Genomic DNA, 16,063 nt, shown 5'->3' with positions numbered 1-16,063 from the left:
TATTGCATACCAAGGACAATTTATTGTTTTTGAATTATATAATGTTTAATGTTATTATTAAATTGTAAAAAATACCGTTGTTATTAATACGATTGTCTACGATCTTTTTATTCCAATGATTGTTCAACTCCCATGGTTAATATTAAAAAGGCATAAAATCGAGTTAACATTTGTGGGCAGTAACTAGCCACCCGGTTAACTTAGTTTGTAGGAGCGCCGTGCTAGTATACCGGCAGCCCTTGGTTCGAGCTTTTTCCTATGATGTTACTTAAGTATTGTTCAAGTCAATAAGCCTAGGTGTCGTTAGCGTACTGTAGGCCGAATATTTTCTTGGCACAAATTCAAACAGCTTTGAGATTTAAATGAAACTTGGTACATATGGAAATTTCCAGAAACAATAGGCTCATGTCCAGCAAGATCATACATATTTTCATGTCGAGTTTGTGGCTATACTGAACAGGGTTGAAAAGAACCCTGTTAAAAAAACAACAAAAATAAAATGATACATGTATATTTAATTTTTGATTTTTTACTTTTATGCCTAAAAAAAAATTAGGGTCGGCAAGGAAAAAATAGGGTCGGTCGGGTTACCGGAAACACAGGTATTTTTTTTTGGCCTGATTATAGCTGTCTGATAAACAATAGCTGTCTATCCAACAGTGATTCAAATAACACTAGTTGTCCATCACACATTCTGTCCAACAAGCAGTCCAAACAACATTGGTGGTCCAACCAACACTTCCGGTACAACCATTTTTAATTGTTCAACCAAAACATATGGTCCATCCAATATAGCAGTCCAGTAAGCAATAGATGCCCAACCAATAATAGTGTTTCAACAGGCACTAGCTAGTGATGGGCCGATTAGTGGGTATAATCGATTAACGGCTAGAAAAGCCCAACCGATTCCGATAATCGATTGTGTTTTCTCCGAGTCGATAGCGGGTACGAATACTCACGGGTACCGCAAAATGGCCGCTCTAGCAGACGGCAATAGAGAGTCGGAGATATTAAATTTGCCACCGTCGAAGGACAATTTGAATATGAACATCGCCATTTGTCGTCTTTGTAAAAAGACTTATAAAAACACAGGTTAGTTGAATCTTTTGAAATTTCCCGTCCAGTATTTTAATGTCAGGCTTCAGCATTATATTTTGGAACTCAAGAGCTGTGTTTGTGTAATCATCATTAATGTTTTGCTCATATATTGTCCCCACTATAATAGAAAGAATGCGTGCCTGTCCGAAAGTTTAAAGTTTCCGAAATATCAGACATGATTAATGCTTAACGGTTAAAACCGAAGTATGCCGGCAAATGGTCAGCCAATGAAGCGTTAGTATTTCGTTGCAGTTATCCAATGAAAATTGATTTAACATCGTACAGTTAGGCACAACTGTGAATATGGCGGCGCCCATAGCGTCAAAAAATAAGTTCGAAAGAATTAGCAAAACTTTGATAGATTTTTGTATTTTATAACGGTATGTCCGATTGAATCTATTTGTCGACAAGGGACAAAAATGCTGTGACATTTCTATATCCATTATTATGTAATATCGGTGGAAAGAACTTAGTTTTCTATGCAACTTGATTTTTTCAGTGACATTCAATGTACATGTTAAAGTGTAAAACAGTTTTTTATGTGAATAATGCTGTTGTTTGTACTAAATATCTAGAAAAAAAATATTATAAATAAGTTGTAAACTGTCTTTGTGTTTAAATTTGTTGTTTGTTTTTAACGGGACGTTTTTTCATAAATAAAAAATATCAAACTTGAGATGTAAGGGAGTAAAAAGAATAACTAATATTTAAACATAACTAATTATTAACAAATCATATGGAAGACTACACAGGTGACAGCATGACATACAGTACACTCAACGAGTTAGACCCACTTTCCTCGTTCACTCCGAGGGATAAAGTCGATGATCGCAGGTTTCCTCCGAGGGTAATACTGTTGCCCTCGCTAAATTCCCCTTGAGTTCCTCCGAGTGGCTGGCTTACCGCCGAGTTTAGTATGAACGATAGCGTTGAGAATCGTCCGATTTTATGATCCCGCAGCGGAACTCTGAGTCTAATTAGATAAGCAAGAAATCATTCTTATTTAGAAGTTATTTATTTTTATGCTTATGCACATTGTTAAGCGTAAAAGATTCTTACATGTACCAACGTTTAATTTGTATTTATGTACGTAAACGCCAATTGAATATTGTCTTGAATTATAAACAATGAATCATTAAAGTATATCCAATAAGTTATTGCATCATAAAGGAGCCGACTATTTACACGATTCTGAACCATGACCTCTGACGTCAAGCACATGATCAATACAATGTAGAATATACTATTTATTATTGGTGGTTAAAAATAGCTATGACGTTTCATGGAATTTTCCACAGAAAACGAGGCAAGAAGGCCTTCAAAACCACGCGCTGTGAACTTTGAACGCGTGTTTGACCTCCTGATTTTCCGAAAATGTAAAACCTAGAATTTCTCGGAAGAAATGTGTTTATCAGTCATTAGCAAAAACATGTTTATAAGATGCATGTGCAACTAGTGAAATACGACTGCATTCTTGTGGTAAGCTAACTTCATGCAAAACCGGCAGAGGAAAAAGAATAATAGCAAATTACTGGAGCCGTTGTAAGCTGTTGAAAATTTTAATAAAATAAATATAACTTCAGCGTAGATTCTTATCTAGTGTCCGCAGAGTTTCGCAGAGTTAACCCCTCAAAGGAATGACGAGTTCATTATTCTTCGGTCGACTTATCACCCTCCGAGGGCCTTAAATTCAAACTCCGAGGAACGCAGACAGTCGATAAAATCATTGTGTTGGCCGCGATAGCAAAAATCCGCGGAGGGAAACGGAAAGTGGGTCTAACTCGTTGAGTATACTGTAATTACTCTTTCTAAGTAAAATGTTTATTACACAGTAATAAAATACACAGAGCAGTATAAATATCATAATTCATATTGATAATGATTTATATACGTTCATTCATAAGACTATTACATAGTTATACCTGGTAATGTACATACAGATTCCTGATTATGACTGTCAGATAGTAAAACAGACTAATGTATTATTTGTGTTCATTTTCAAAACAAATGTTTTAGAATATTTTGTTGTTAATAATACTCCAATAAGAATAGTAACCGCAATCTTTTCTGAACCATCTCTCCCACCCACCAGAACTATAACTGTCCAGGTCAACAGTCAAGCGATTTACAACTCATGACATTCAAATAATATCACAATAATGTAATATAAACTCATTAAAATGACAAATCTAATAAAAACTAGAAGCGCCGCAATGCGACGAAACCAGGTTTTTGTTATGGGCAATCAGAAATTATAGCCAATTAATTTTTTGTATGAGCAAGTTCAATCTGCAGCTTCATATAAGCTATATTCACACTAAGATTCATCACTATCAATGCTAACTAAAGTTATTGGGCAGAAAACCATTTTTCTATTTTTAGTAACAGTGACCTAGACCCCACCCCCTTCAAAGGAAATTCCAAGCTTGCTCTTCACATAAGCTACTAGTACCTACACACAAAATTTTGTCAATATCTATCAATCCTAACTTAAGTTATTGGGCAGAAACCATTTTTCTATTTTTAGTAATAGTGACCTTGACCTTAGCTCCACCCCCCTCAAAAGCAATCCCAAGCTAGCTCTTTCCATAAGCTACCTACACACCAAGTTTCATCAATATCGGTCAATGCTAACTAAAGTTATTGAACAGAAACCAATGTTTGACACCCGCCTGCCCGTCCATCGACAACCTCATTCTTATAACCCGGTTTTCGTTGAAAACCTGGTTAATAAATAAATAATAAAAAACCTGGAATGATAATTAGTCCATATTTATCGCTGTTATTATACTTCGTTATTACCTGAAAGTCACCCTGCTGCAAAGGATTATGGTCTATTGGAAAGTCGAGAATGGACTACTAGAGACCCCTCCCTCGCAAAAAGCTATATGACTTCAACACCAAGTCTTCAACCAACTACTGTATATTGATGGTCTAATCCACAGGAATTTGACTCAGTGTTTGGTCAAAAATGTAATATTAAGTTATTATATGAACAAAAACTGACAAAAAACAACAATTTCGGACAAAAACCTGGTCACGGCACTCCGGACATGCCCAAAATCGGGTAAGTCACTTTTGATCTCAGTTTTCTTTTTCACCAACGTCGGAATCTTAACATTCTGTACATTTTTGAAAAGCCCTATCCATAACCTTTGTAATGATATACAACACTTGACACTTCTTTCGGAAATAAAAAAGAAATTGAGCAAACAATCATTCCTGTCAGTGCGATTTTCCCAGGTCGGAAAAGTTTATAGAACCCAATGTAAAACAGTGTGATCAGGGTTAAGTGATCAGGGTTAGACACTAACATTTTTCACAAGGTAGTTCCTCGGACTACTGGATCCGAAATCTGGGTAGTCCAGCAACAATTCTGGTAGTCCAAAAAAATGCAAGTCTGCAGCGAATTTCTTCAGTGTTTTGTGAGACTTAGCCTTCTTGGAACATTGTCAGCATAACCTTTTGATTGGTCATGATTTTTATCTGTCTCAATCTTAAAATTTCCACATTCTTCAAAACAATTTTTGGCCTTTAAATTTAATTTAAAAACCTAAAAAATGCTTAAAACCATGCTAAAATACCTGATTAAAAATCTAAAAACCATGCTAAAATACCCCATTATCTGTCACTTTCAGGAAAATGGTGCAATAAATCACTTGACACTAAAACACCTCGACTGAGAAGTTATGGCACAAATGACAGACATCCTACTGATAAGCAATATTTGATTATTGGCATCCTACTATTCAGTATTCTTTGTTAATCTAAACGACATATCATATAATGCTTAAAAAACATGATGAAATAAATTCCGAAAGTGCTATTAATTATTTTTTATATGGGAGTAAGATAACAATTAACATGACGCTGCCTGTCAGTCAAACTAGCTGATCAATACCCGACTGACCAATCAGCGTCCAGATTAGGCAGGGCTTATCAGTTGCCATTGCTATCCGCAATGACCTCCGACAATCCTCGCATATCACCAGTAGTGTTATTACACTGTTACATAATTTAACACAAATTATGTCTCATAATAGAGTGATAGTAAAGACAGTTTAAGAAATCCAAAATACTGACATTTTCCCTTTGCTGCTAAAATTATAATTGATAAAAAGGGACTGTTTAGTCGACTTATTCAATTCTCAAAATGTCTTAATGTAAACGTACATAATATACGTATATTTCTGTTTTAATTGCCTTAAAATAAGAAATATCATTATGAGAATTAGTGTACAATATTGATGATATCTTATGATTTGGTTTGATTTTGAAATTTGTCTCCTTATTGTGCAAAAAGTTTTAAATCCGAAGCATATACGTTTGCTTTTAAGTTTGTTTGACATATAAGTGAAAAAGACACCTCAGTTTATGTGAGTTACATTTTTTATTAAATTTAATTAAATATCTGATATATAGCTTAACCCTTTAGCGCATGTATACGAGATTGGCCGACATAGCTCATTACCAGATGTATACGCATTTGGCCGACCGTATCCATTACTGGATGTAAACGCATGGCCCGCATATTTCAATAGGGTCATTTCAATATTTCAATTTTGCATCTTTCTTTTTGTAAACAATATCCCGGATGTTTATAAAATTAAAGTTTAACCTTTTGTGTATTGATTTTCCCTTGAAAATATCGTCTGCTAAATTGAGAAGGTGTTTATACTCCCAATTGCAGGTGTGATATCCCATTGTGACGTAATAAGACCACGAGCTAAGTACTGTATGGAATTTCCCCCGAATTCATTGATGCGTAAATCATTAAATATATTACGTCAGTTCAGTTTACCATTAAAATCAATTGAGATTATATTTACTTAAAGGTAATATTTTGTTTACAAACAAAAGAAACAATTAGTAAATGAGAAAATGATGGGTAAATTTTCGGTGAAGCTTATATAATGTCCATCATAGTTTTGGCTGTAAAATAGGTCATGTGCAAGCGTTTTGTTTGATCTAGATCTTTTTATTCATACCGGAAAATCATTTATCGGCTTTCTTTTTTTGTAAACAATTTTATGAGGGGGTAATAAAGTTAAACAGACACCTTGGACTGGATCTCTCAGCTGGATGACACCGGATATTCCTGACATTTCTGTGTATTAATACACAAGAACATAAATTGTCGGCTTTTTAATCCAGATGGGTCTTTTTTATGATAGGGGTAATAAAAATTAGATCGATCCCAGCATTTTATTACCCTTTGATTTAATGCAATTATGACATTTCAAAGAAATGTTACAAATCCATCTTGAAAATACATTCACAGCTGAAATAAAATAATTTAATATTTCATCATTGACACCATTTATTAGATAATTTAATTATCTATAAAAAATGAATTCATATAAAAAAGATTTGGACACAATTATTTGGAGTAACATTGATTTTAAGGTCATACTGCTGTATTCATTTCCTCATTTTCAAATATCCAGAAAAGTACCTATGCAGATAAGGACTGCTTATCAGTAAGATGGCTATTGACTGGGAGGTGTAATCTGGCCACTTGTCTATGTGCTAAAGGGTTAAGGTCACAAAAAGTATATACGTATACATGATTCTGAATCGAGAAAGGAAGAAAAACAGCGAAATCCATTGAGTTTTGACAATGGATCTATACAAACATCAATTTTTGTTGATTTTCGGATAGGAAATTATAATACATGTCTTGTTTCCCTTTATTAGAATTAAAATGGAGACTGTTATTGTACTGTAACAAAATTCCGATGTTATTTAGAAATAAATTATTTTAAAGTCTAGACATTTTTCTACCTGAACTAAACATTGCATACAATTAATAATAATGAACTTATTTAATGTTATATTGCTTTTATTGCTATGTTTTACCATGTTCCATGCATTTTTTATCTGATTGTCATTAATAACTTTTGAATTATTATCGTCTGCTTCTGGGTATTTGTCGGAGGTCCCTAATTAAGAGGTCACGTGACACTGTAGGTGTAGCCTTATCGCTATCGGCGTGCTCTCAATTGTTATTGGCCCTAGCTTCAATGTATGAAATGTTACGACATTTTGGCGCGAAAATTAACGCACACAATTCTGTCGTCGTCTGCACTTACAGTTGCATTATACCTGTTTTGGCAGTATGATTAATTTATCAGCTGCTCTTCTAAAAGCCAGTTCAAAAGATTTCATAAGCCAGACATAATGTTCCTTCTGTTTGCTTTATATAAACACTGACATTTGGCAATACCCTAAACCATAATAACCATGACGTATTTTCAGAAAATCTAAAAAATAGTAACAAACGTCAAGTGTTTGTCTACATCGTATCTTTCATTGTTTTTGACTGAAAATGCAAGGGATTTAGAAATTCTGCCACTTGGACCCAAATCTACCTCGCTGACATTGGCAGAGGTGCACATGTCTGACGATTAAAACACACCATAGAGTGCGAAAATGGTTTTTCCCTTTCTAAATAAAGACATTCTACTGACTGGTTTAAACATTGATCGAAAGGCTATACAAAATGCGCGCGAAATTCGTTTAACAGTCCACGTTGTCCGGAACTGCTCAGCCATCTTCGGCAAGCTTTACAAGGAGTGTTTACCGGTGATAATCGGCTTCTTGACATCACGTTTAACGCAAGATTAAGCGTAATAAAGATTTTATGCTCAATTAACTGATGTGATATTCACTTTCTTCTAGTAGTCCGACGGACTATTGACTTATAATGTCTTGTAGTCAGACCAAACATCTGGTAGTCTCGGACTACCGTTAGTGTCGAACCCTGGTGATCAAAGTCAAGATCATGTAACAGTGGCATAAAGCGACTATTCATCGACTGTTCCTAACATACACAAACAAAGTTTGTATAATGCATCAATAAAAACCAACCTTTCTTGTGTTTATCATCCACACTCAGTGAAAACAACTTTCCGCTAATTACTTTCTGTCAATATCGGCCATTTATGTTTGCAATCGCCTGGCTGATGGCCTTGAAGTTGACCTTGTTTTCGATTGGATTTTCGCTGGGCCCTACCAATCAAAAACAAGGTCAACTTCAAGGCTATCAGCCAGGCGCTTGCAAACATAAATGGCCGATATTGATAGAAAATAATTAGCGTAGATTTGTTTTGATTGATTTTGGATGATAAACACAAGAAAGGTTGGTTTTTATTGCTGCATTTACCAAACTTTGTCGGTATATGTTTGGAACAGTCGATGAATAGTCGCTATATGCCATCATTACATGATCTTGACTCTGACACACTGTTTTACCTTGGGTTCTATAAACTTTTCCGACCTGGGAAAATCGCACTGACAGAAATGATTAGGGCTTTTCAAAAATGTACAGAATGTTTAGATTCCGACGTTGGTGAAAAAGAAAACTGAGATCAAGTGACTTACCCGATTTTGGGCACGTCCGGAGTGCCGGTCCTTTCTTTATTGATAGTATAAGTGACCAGGTTTTTGTCCGAAAATGTTGTTTTTTGTCAGTTTTCGGTCATACGTCATATAATAACTTAATATTACATTTTTTACCAAACACTAGTCAAATTCCTGTGGTCTAATGTGTGCAGTATCTTTACAAACAGAAATGTACAGTACATATTCTTACCACTATTTGAATCAGCGGCTCATCACACTGTCCTCCACTAACAATGGACTGAAACGAGATATAAAAAATGGCATACAATACTGCGCAAACAATACGTAGGATACTCGACGTAAAATACTCACTCTTGGCTTTGTAGTTTTTCTTTGGACACGAAAGCAATCAAAGTCAGCTTATAATTTTAGGGTTGAGTAGCATCGAATAAACTATTGAGAACACATAAAAAAAATGAATACCTCAATTGCACCTTCGGTTAGTTCGAGTGGCATTGTGTATGCACTTTTGTTACGACTTCTAACTGCGTTTTATTTTTCGCGGAATAAGTGCAGATCCCGCTATTATTTACTATTTAGTGCGCATGCGTCAATGCATCAAATATTTTTACTCGACTGAAATTTGTTCGGAAATCGATCGCCATCTCTCCAATAAAAAGCGGCATCAGAAGCTGCAGATCCATTTTTTGCCTATTTAACTATTGTTTAAAATATATTTTCTATGTTTAAGCCACTATCCTGGCTTTAGTGAGCACAAATCAGGAAACAATGCGCCATGATATTTTTTCGGACGAATATTTCTGACCATTTATAACTCGTTCAGTAATTTCATTTGAAATATTAACTCTATGAGAAAAGAGGAGTACGATAGCTTTCGGCCGCTCCTATTTTACATAAAATAAGTTTGTTTGTTTGTTTTTAACTTAAAGTGAAATTTTTGAATTGAAGTGTGTTTTTCGCACAAAAATACCTTTTTGGCAATATTTTCTCTTCCAGTGTTGGTAATCTATGAGGCCTTGATGGTAATAATATATCGATGTAAGCACCTTTTTGCTAGACACCTCTGTCCCTTTTATCACTTGTGATTATTTCCGACGGTGCTTCCGGTGGGGGTAATTTATGAGAAGCTTTCATTCACTTGAACACTTAATTAATGAACTGTTATACATGCACGCACCCCAAGTTCTATGTAATCAATCTAATTTACGTCTCAAACCTTTTAGTAGCAATGTTATGCTTTTTTTACAATACTAGAAAATAAGTCACTGTACAAGAAACTAGAGATCAAGGATGACTGTGGAGGCATTACACTGAGGTTCAGGTGAGTGACGTTTTATATTGTACCACGCTTAATTGTTTGTCAGCATTTACTAACAAATAAAAGAAGAAGAAACAATTCGTTTAGTTCACTATATAAGAAGACACGTACTATCCAAAAAGTATCATACATGCATATATACCCCATTTTCGTTCACCAGAGCGATGATGCTATGCGTACCATACTCTGGTTCAATCGCCCCGATTCCGAGTGCAAGGAGCGAAGATTTCAGCCAGAGACGTTTCGCTGTTTTCTATTTATAGATTCTCTTGGAGTCGGCAAATCGTGGCGATTGCCTACAGCCAATGGAAAAGAGCCTTACAAACACAATTAAAATTAGGAAATCTGACGACAACCGACTTGAGACGTGAGTTTTCATACTTCTAGTATAATGATAAAATGATAAGTTTACCGCATATTTTGTTATATTGTCTTCAAGACATCTACATAAACTATGTATTTTAAAGAAAAACACACTTACGCACGCTCACACACACACACACGCACGCACGTTTATATGGAAAAATATGTGGTCACCGCGTGACCAGTCCTGGAACAATGGAGTTGCGTCATTTATTTTTTGAGGCGTGATATATAATAATACAAACATCATACTAAATATTAATCAGAAATTCAAAGAAAAGTACGGACTCCATAATATCTCTACTTGACTGATACACCGTTGTAAGCACGGTCAACAGTCCACATTGAATGTTTGAATTGGTATATACTGACAATACTAACGTACATGTATACATTCACTCTACATAAAGGGTTAGTAATTTATTCTATTGACCTCCGTGTTATCAATACCAGCATACAGAAGGCTGAGGGTGAACGTATATAGTTTAAGGTCATGTGAAATAATACATTATCTTATATGAAAAGTTTATATAACTGTCCTTAATCTTTTGAAGGAACTTGCTGACTGTCAGAAAATGCCAACTGGGCCTAAGATAGGAGCTGAAACATTACGAAAAGATGGATTTGGTCCTGAAAAGATATTCCGTTGCTTCGTTGCTGATGACAACGCAAACCTAGTTGGTTATGCGTTGTACTTTTTCAACTACTCGACTTGGGAAGGAGTGAATGTGTATCTTGATGATCTCTATGTTACTCCGAGCCACAGGCAACAGGGCGTAGGTGTCAGACTGTGAAAAGCTGTTGCGAAAGTTGCGGTTGAAAGAAAATGTAATCGTCTAGATTGGGTGGTCTTGGGCTGGAACACATCTGCTGTTGAGTTCTATGAAGCTAAGGGAGCCGTTAACCTCACACAGGACGAAGATTGGAATTCGTTTAGATTAACAGGAGACAACCAAAAAGCATTTGCATTGTCTTGCTAACCTTGACCCTGTGGTGACGTTAGAGCATTTCATTGATACTAATGGGGCTGTGAGATTATATGTCAAGCATTTGCCCTTGGGGTTAATTTACGCCCAAGGGAGCAATTTTTACCTGGGGTATTTGAATGCATTTATATGGTAATTGAGAAAAATGCGTATTTGACATGAAATGCCAATATTTGGTGAGAAAAATACTTTGAACGGGATAAAAAAAATGAATATATTATAATACTCGTGTTATACAACTTTTAATCAAATACTAACTTATGGAAAGCTGTGTGATTCATCTCTAACCGTTGCGGTTGGATCCGTGGGTAAACAATAGACATTTTGATCGTTTCCAACCAATGCACGCCCATCTGTTATAAGCCTGCAATTTCAAAACACGTGTGCACGTCATCCTTTTTTCAGAATTAGTCTCTTTTGATCTCATTCGCCTTTCCATTTTCCACTTCTTCGCCAGTGGAGTCGCAGTCTGACGGAGGCACATCGTTGTTGGCAAACATGCAGTTTTACGTATCCATCATGCAAGAATCACAAACGCTTGAAGTATTCTAAATGCACATCTTCATATATTTTATTTCCTTCTTGATAATCCTGATTTTGATTGTGGATAAGGAACACAAGACCAAGAACACTATTGTTTTACATGAACCAATTATTACGGTTATGAACGCTTAAATATTTGTTTCCGAAGAACTCGTATATTTCATACTTGAACTATAACTTAACTGTTATTAGGGGTAGCAAATAAAACAAATGATGAAAACAATATGATTATAGCTAAAGTCCAAACTTATATAAAAGTAACCACCTTTAGGGGTGGCAACCAATTTTTTTTCTAATATAGTCATTTTAGTAAGGTCTTTGTTGCATTTTATATACTACTTTTACTATGTTTAATCTTAAGTGCATACGACGTTAAAATAACGCCTGGGAAGGGCTGAAACTAATGTTGTAGCCCAACCTATTTCTTGTTTTGTGTGATTTGTTTGTAAGTGAATGTATAATTTGTATGTTGTGATGTTAACACAAAAGCACAATAAAATATGACTAAACTAAACGGTATAATGTAATGTTATTAACATATTTGCCGTTTACGTAATCGTCGAACGTTCTCTTTTTTGTTAGTCTTCGCTTCCTCGATTTATTGCGCAAACTATATAGTTGACGCGTCTACAATGATGATATTAAATTATCGTTGTTGATGTAATTCATTTTTTACTACATTATTTTTAAAAATAAAAACTGATTAAATATATATGCTCCGGGGGGACGCATCTTTGTACTTATAGTTTGTAAAATTGTCAACGGTTGTTTAATTTATATAACGGTCTTTACTCGCACACTACTTTGTGCGCGTGTTTGAAAAAAAAAAAAAAAAAAAACAAGAACAAAAACACTACGTGCTCCTGCCTGTATATATATTGTAATGCTGTGCACGTTCTTCATCGAAGTCAATAATAACATTCCCAATGCCAATAGTATGTGTGCGTTAAGCAAACGGAAACTCGTGTCGGGGCTGCAATGAGGTAAACGTTTAATTGACTGAACTGCTGTATTTATAAAAGCCTGCTTACTACAATTACTGATTTGCAACACCTTTACCATTTCCCCAGAAGTTGCTATTTGCCGATATAAAACATTCCTTAAGAGTCAAAACACCGTTGTCGCTGAAAGGGATTGCATTTAATATGTTCAAGCTAAGGCATGGTATATAGTTTAAGTTTATACTTTAAGTTTAACCTCCCTTGTTGAAGACTGTCGTCAGTAGCATCAAGGAAGTCTTATGGTAATATTTAGAACGCTAATTAATTATTTCTCGCTTCAAATGTCACCATAAAACAGTTTTTAGGCCCCATTCAAGAAATAATGCTTTATTTTCCTTAGAACTATTTAAAAAGACCGATTTGACTATTAACATTAACTTGATCACTGCGCGTATATCCCATTCGGAGCTCCTCGGCCATTTTTTTCAAAAACAACCTCGGATGTATGCCGGTACATCTGTTGAAGTAGTCCGTATTTTTTTTAATAAAAGCATTAATTAAATGTAGTGTTTAAGAGTTGTATTTATTGCTCTCAGTTTAAATTGATTGCCAGTGAAGTGTATTATTGCAAACATAATTACGATTCCCAAGAGTTAAGTCATAAATTTTAACTACTAAATAAGATTACTACGCGATCTATTTGCAGCGGACTTAAACGTACCACTTTTTAAGTATGTAAACCGTCCATATACATCCGAGGTTGTTTTTGAAAAAATGGCCGAGGAGTTCCGAATGCGTATATCCATGACAACCACGTGCTATCGCATATCCATACGCAATTATTTTCACTAAGCAAAAATGAGTTCCAGCAAAAAAAAAAACATTTTTACTTAATTTTGTTTAACTGAGGTGGGAGAAAAAGCATCTACCATAGCCGCTCGTATAAGATGGGTTCATCCCGACCCTCGCGCAGGGTGTTTTGCGGAAACTCGGTAAACCTCCTTTCCGCAAAACACCCTACGCTCGGGTCGGAATGAACCTATCTTACACTCTCGACCATGGAAGATACTTATAATCTGAGGTGGGAGAAATTCCATTCCCAACAAAAACAGACCACTGTTCAGGGAAATATACATGATTTTTTAATAAAGGTTTTCAGCCGCTCTCTTCATCGACGAGTTTGTATGATATCATTGTATTCAAGACATCTACATAAATCATGTATGTTTTAAGAAAATATACACGCACACACGCATGCTCGCTTGCACACACGCCCGCGGGTACACACACGACACTTAAACAATAGAAAACTACTTAACTTTTAAAATATCAAAGCGCTCCCAAACATCTTCGGTGTCTTATCTGTTGCGATACATCACTCATCGCTTCCCTTTTGACGCGTGTATGACATGTATGATAGGCTTAGACTTGAACACCTGTACTTGAACATGCTACGGTAAAAATGTTATGTTTAATATGAGCTAGTGTCGGTATTTTATGCAAATTTTACAGGTGTGGAATATTTACTTCACCGGCTGGAAAATATGGCGACAACCCGTGTTTCAGTGGAAGTCACTGTACGAGAAGCTAGAGAGGATGACTGTGAAGGTATTGCAACTCTCATTCAGGTGAGTGACATTTTGTTTGTCAGTATTTAACACTGAAATAATCCAATTAAATGGCATCGATTTGTTTAGCTTTTAGGCTTCCAGAGACAGCAGCACAGGAAACATACATAGTACATGTGAATATGTATAAACATTAAAAATATAGTACATTCGATCGTGAAATAAACATGAATATACAAATGTTATATAAAAATACAACATCATATTAAAAATTAATCAGAAATTCGAAAAAATGAAAGACTCCATTAGTTCTCTACTTGACTGATACACCGTTGTAAGCACGGTCAACAGTCCACATTGAATGTTTAAATTGGTATATACTGACAATACTAACGTACATGTATACATTCACTCTACATAAAGGGTTAGTAACTTATTCTATCGATCAATACCAGCATACAGAAGGCTGAGGGTGAACGTATATAGTTTAAAGTCATGTGAAATATTACATTATCTTACATGAAAAGTTTATATAACTGTCCTGAATCTTTTGAAGGAACTTGCTGACTATGAGAAAATGCCAACTGGGCCTAAGATAGGAGCTGAAACATTGCGAAAAGATGGATTTGGTCCTGAAAAGATGTTCCGTTGCTTCGTTGCTGATGACAACGCAAACCTAGTTGGTTATGCGTTGTACTTTTTCAACTACTCGACTTGGGAAGGAGTGAATGTGTATCTTGAAGATCTCTATGTTACTCCGAGCCACAGGCAACAGGGCGTAGGTGTCAGGCTGTGGAAAGCTGTTGCGAAAGTTGCGGTTGAAAGAAATTGTAATCGTCTAGATTGGGTGGTCCTGGGCTGGAACAAATCTTCTGTCGAGTTCTATGAAGCTAAGGGAGCCGTAAACCTCACACAGGACGAAGATTGGAATTTGTTTAGATTAACAGGAGACAACCTAAAAGCATTTGCATTGTCTTGCTAACCTTGACCCTGTGGTGGGCTACGTTTATATGTCAAATATTTACCCTTGGGGTCAATTTGCGCCCAAGGGGGTAAATTTGCCCCAAAGGGGGCAATTTTAACCTGGGGTAGGTATATAAACGCATTGATATGGTAATTGAGAAAAATGCGTATTTGACATGAAATGCCAATATTTGGTGAGAAAAATACGTTGAACGAGATAAAATTATATATTATAATTAGCTACAAATAAACATGTACTCTTATTATAACTTACTAAGTGGTATTACGAAGAAGAGAATTTATACAACATGTATATGCCCTGAATTTGTCAATATATTTGCAGACTTCGAATCTTTTTGTATTTTGAAATTCCAAAAACATAATCAACGATCAAGAGTGTTTTTGATATTTATATTTTCAGAGTATATATGTATTTGATTACGTTAAAATTTGCATTTAGTGCATTTTGAAAGTTAAAAGATATCGGTAACACCTTGATGTTATACTGAATTATTATTGACTCTCAAACATTTAAGTCCAATATCAGTCCGCTGTAGATTGTATAGCCGAAACGATATTGTTCTAACTTGTACTCGATCGGATATCGTTCTCGTCAGCCACATCTGGGACCAATAACAAATCCTACTCCCAGGAAACATAGATTAAAAAATTCACACTTATTAAATAGGGGTTAAGTTCACGTTATTATCGCACTTTAAAAGTATGTAACCCCGAGACATACAGACATACAGAATCTATTACATTATAAAGCACACGCTTTTACTGAAAGACGAAGGGCGTTTCAATGGCGACTACAACAACATCTGGGCCGCCTTATCCCGATATTTTTTTCTAGAAGGCGCTCGTTCTATAGTTTCATATGACAACGAGTCTACTTTCGAAAACTTGGGATGACGC

The 16,063-nt window shown here is 35.5% G+C and overlaps 2 protein-coding genes across 2 annotated transcripts in view; one reads left to right on the top strand and one right to left on the bottom strand.

Moving 5' to 3' along the window:
- The window catches only part of LOC128231669 (replication protein A 70 kDa DNA-binding subunit-like), a 34,713-nt gene extending 25,651 nt beyond the window's left edge, over positions 1-9,062 (bottom strand). The window contains exons 1-2 of the mRNA XM_052944729.1: positions 8,926-9,062; positions 8,693-8,740 (exon numbers count right to left, since the gene is read on the bottom strand). Of these exons, the coding sequence (XP_052800689.1) occupies positions 8,693-8,740; positions 8,926-8,958 (81 nt within the window). The 5' untranslated portion in view covers positions 8,959-9,062. The remainder of the gene's footprint in view (positions 1-8,692; positions 8,741-8,925) is intronic.
- A 5,003-nt stretch (positions 9,063-14,065) lies between these two features.
- Positions 14,066-15,479, top strand: LOC128231671 (thialysine N-epsilon-acetyltransferase-like). The gene is made up of 2 exons (XM_052944731.1): positions 14,066-14,242; positions 14,739-15,479. The coding sequence occupies exons 1-2, from the start codon at positions 14,159-14,161 to the stop codon at positions 15,162-15,164; spliced, it is 510 nt and encodes a 169-aa protein (XP_052800691.1). The 5' UTR covers positions 14,066-14,158; the 3' UTR covers positions 15,165-15,479.
- Positions 15,480-16,063: the final 584 nt, after the last annotated feature.

This window comes from Mya arenaria, chromosome 4 (genome assembly GCF_026914265.1).
Source record: "Mya arenaria isolate MELC-2E11 chromosome 4, ASM2691426v1".
Lineage (NCBI taxonomy): Eukaryota > Metazoa > Mollusca > Bivalvia > Myida > Myidae > Mya > Mya arenaria.
This window is presented reverse-complemented; position numbering and strand designations above follow the sequence as displayed.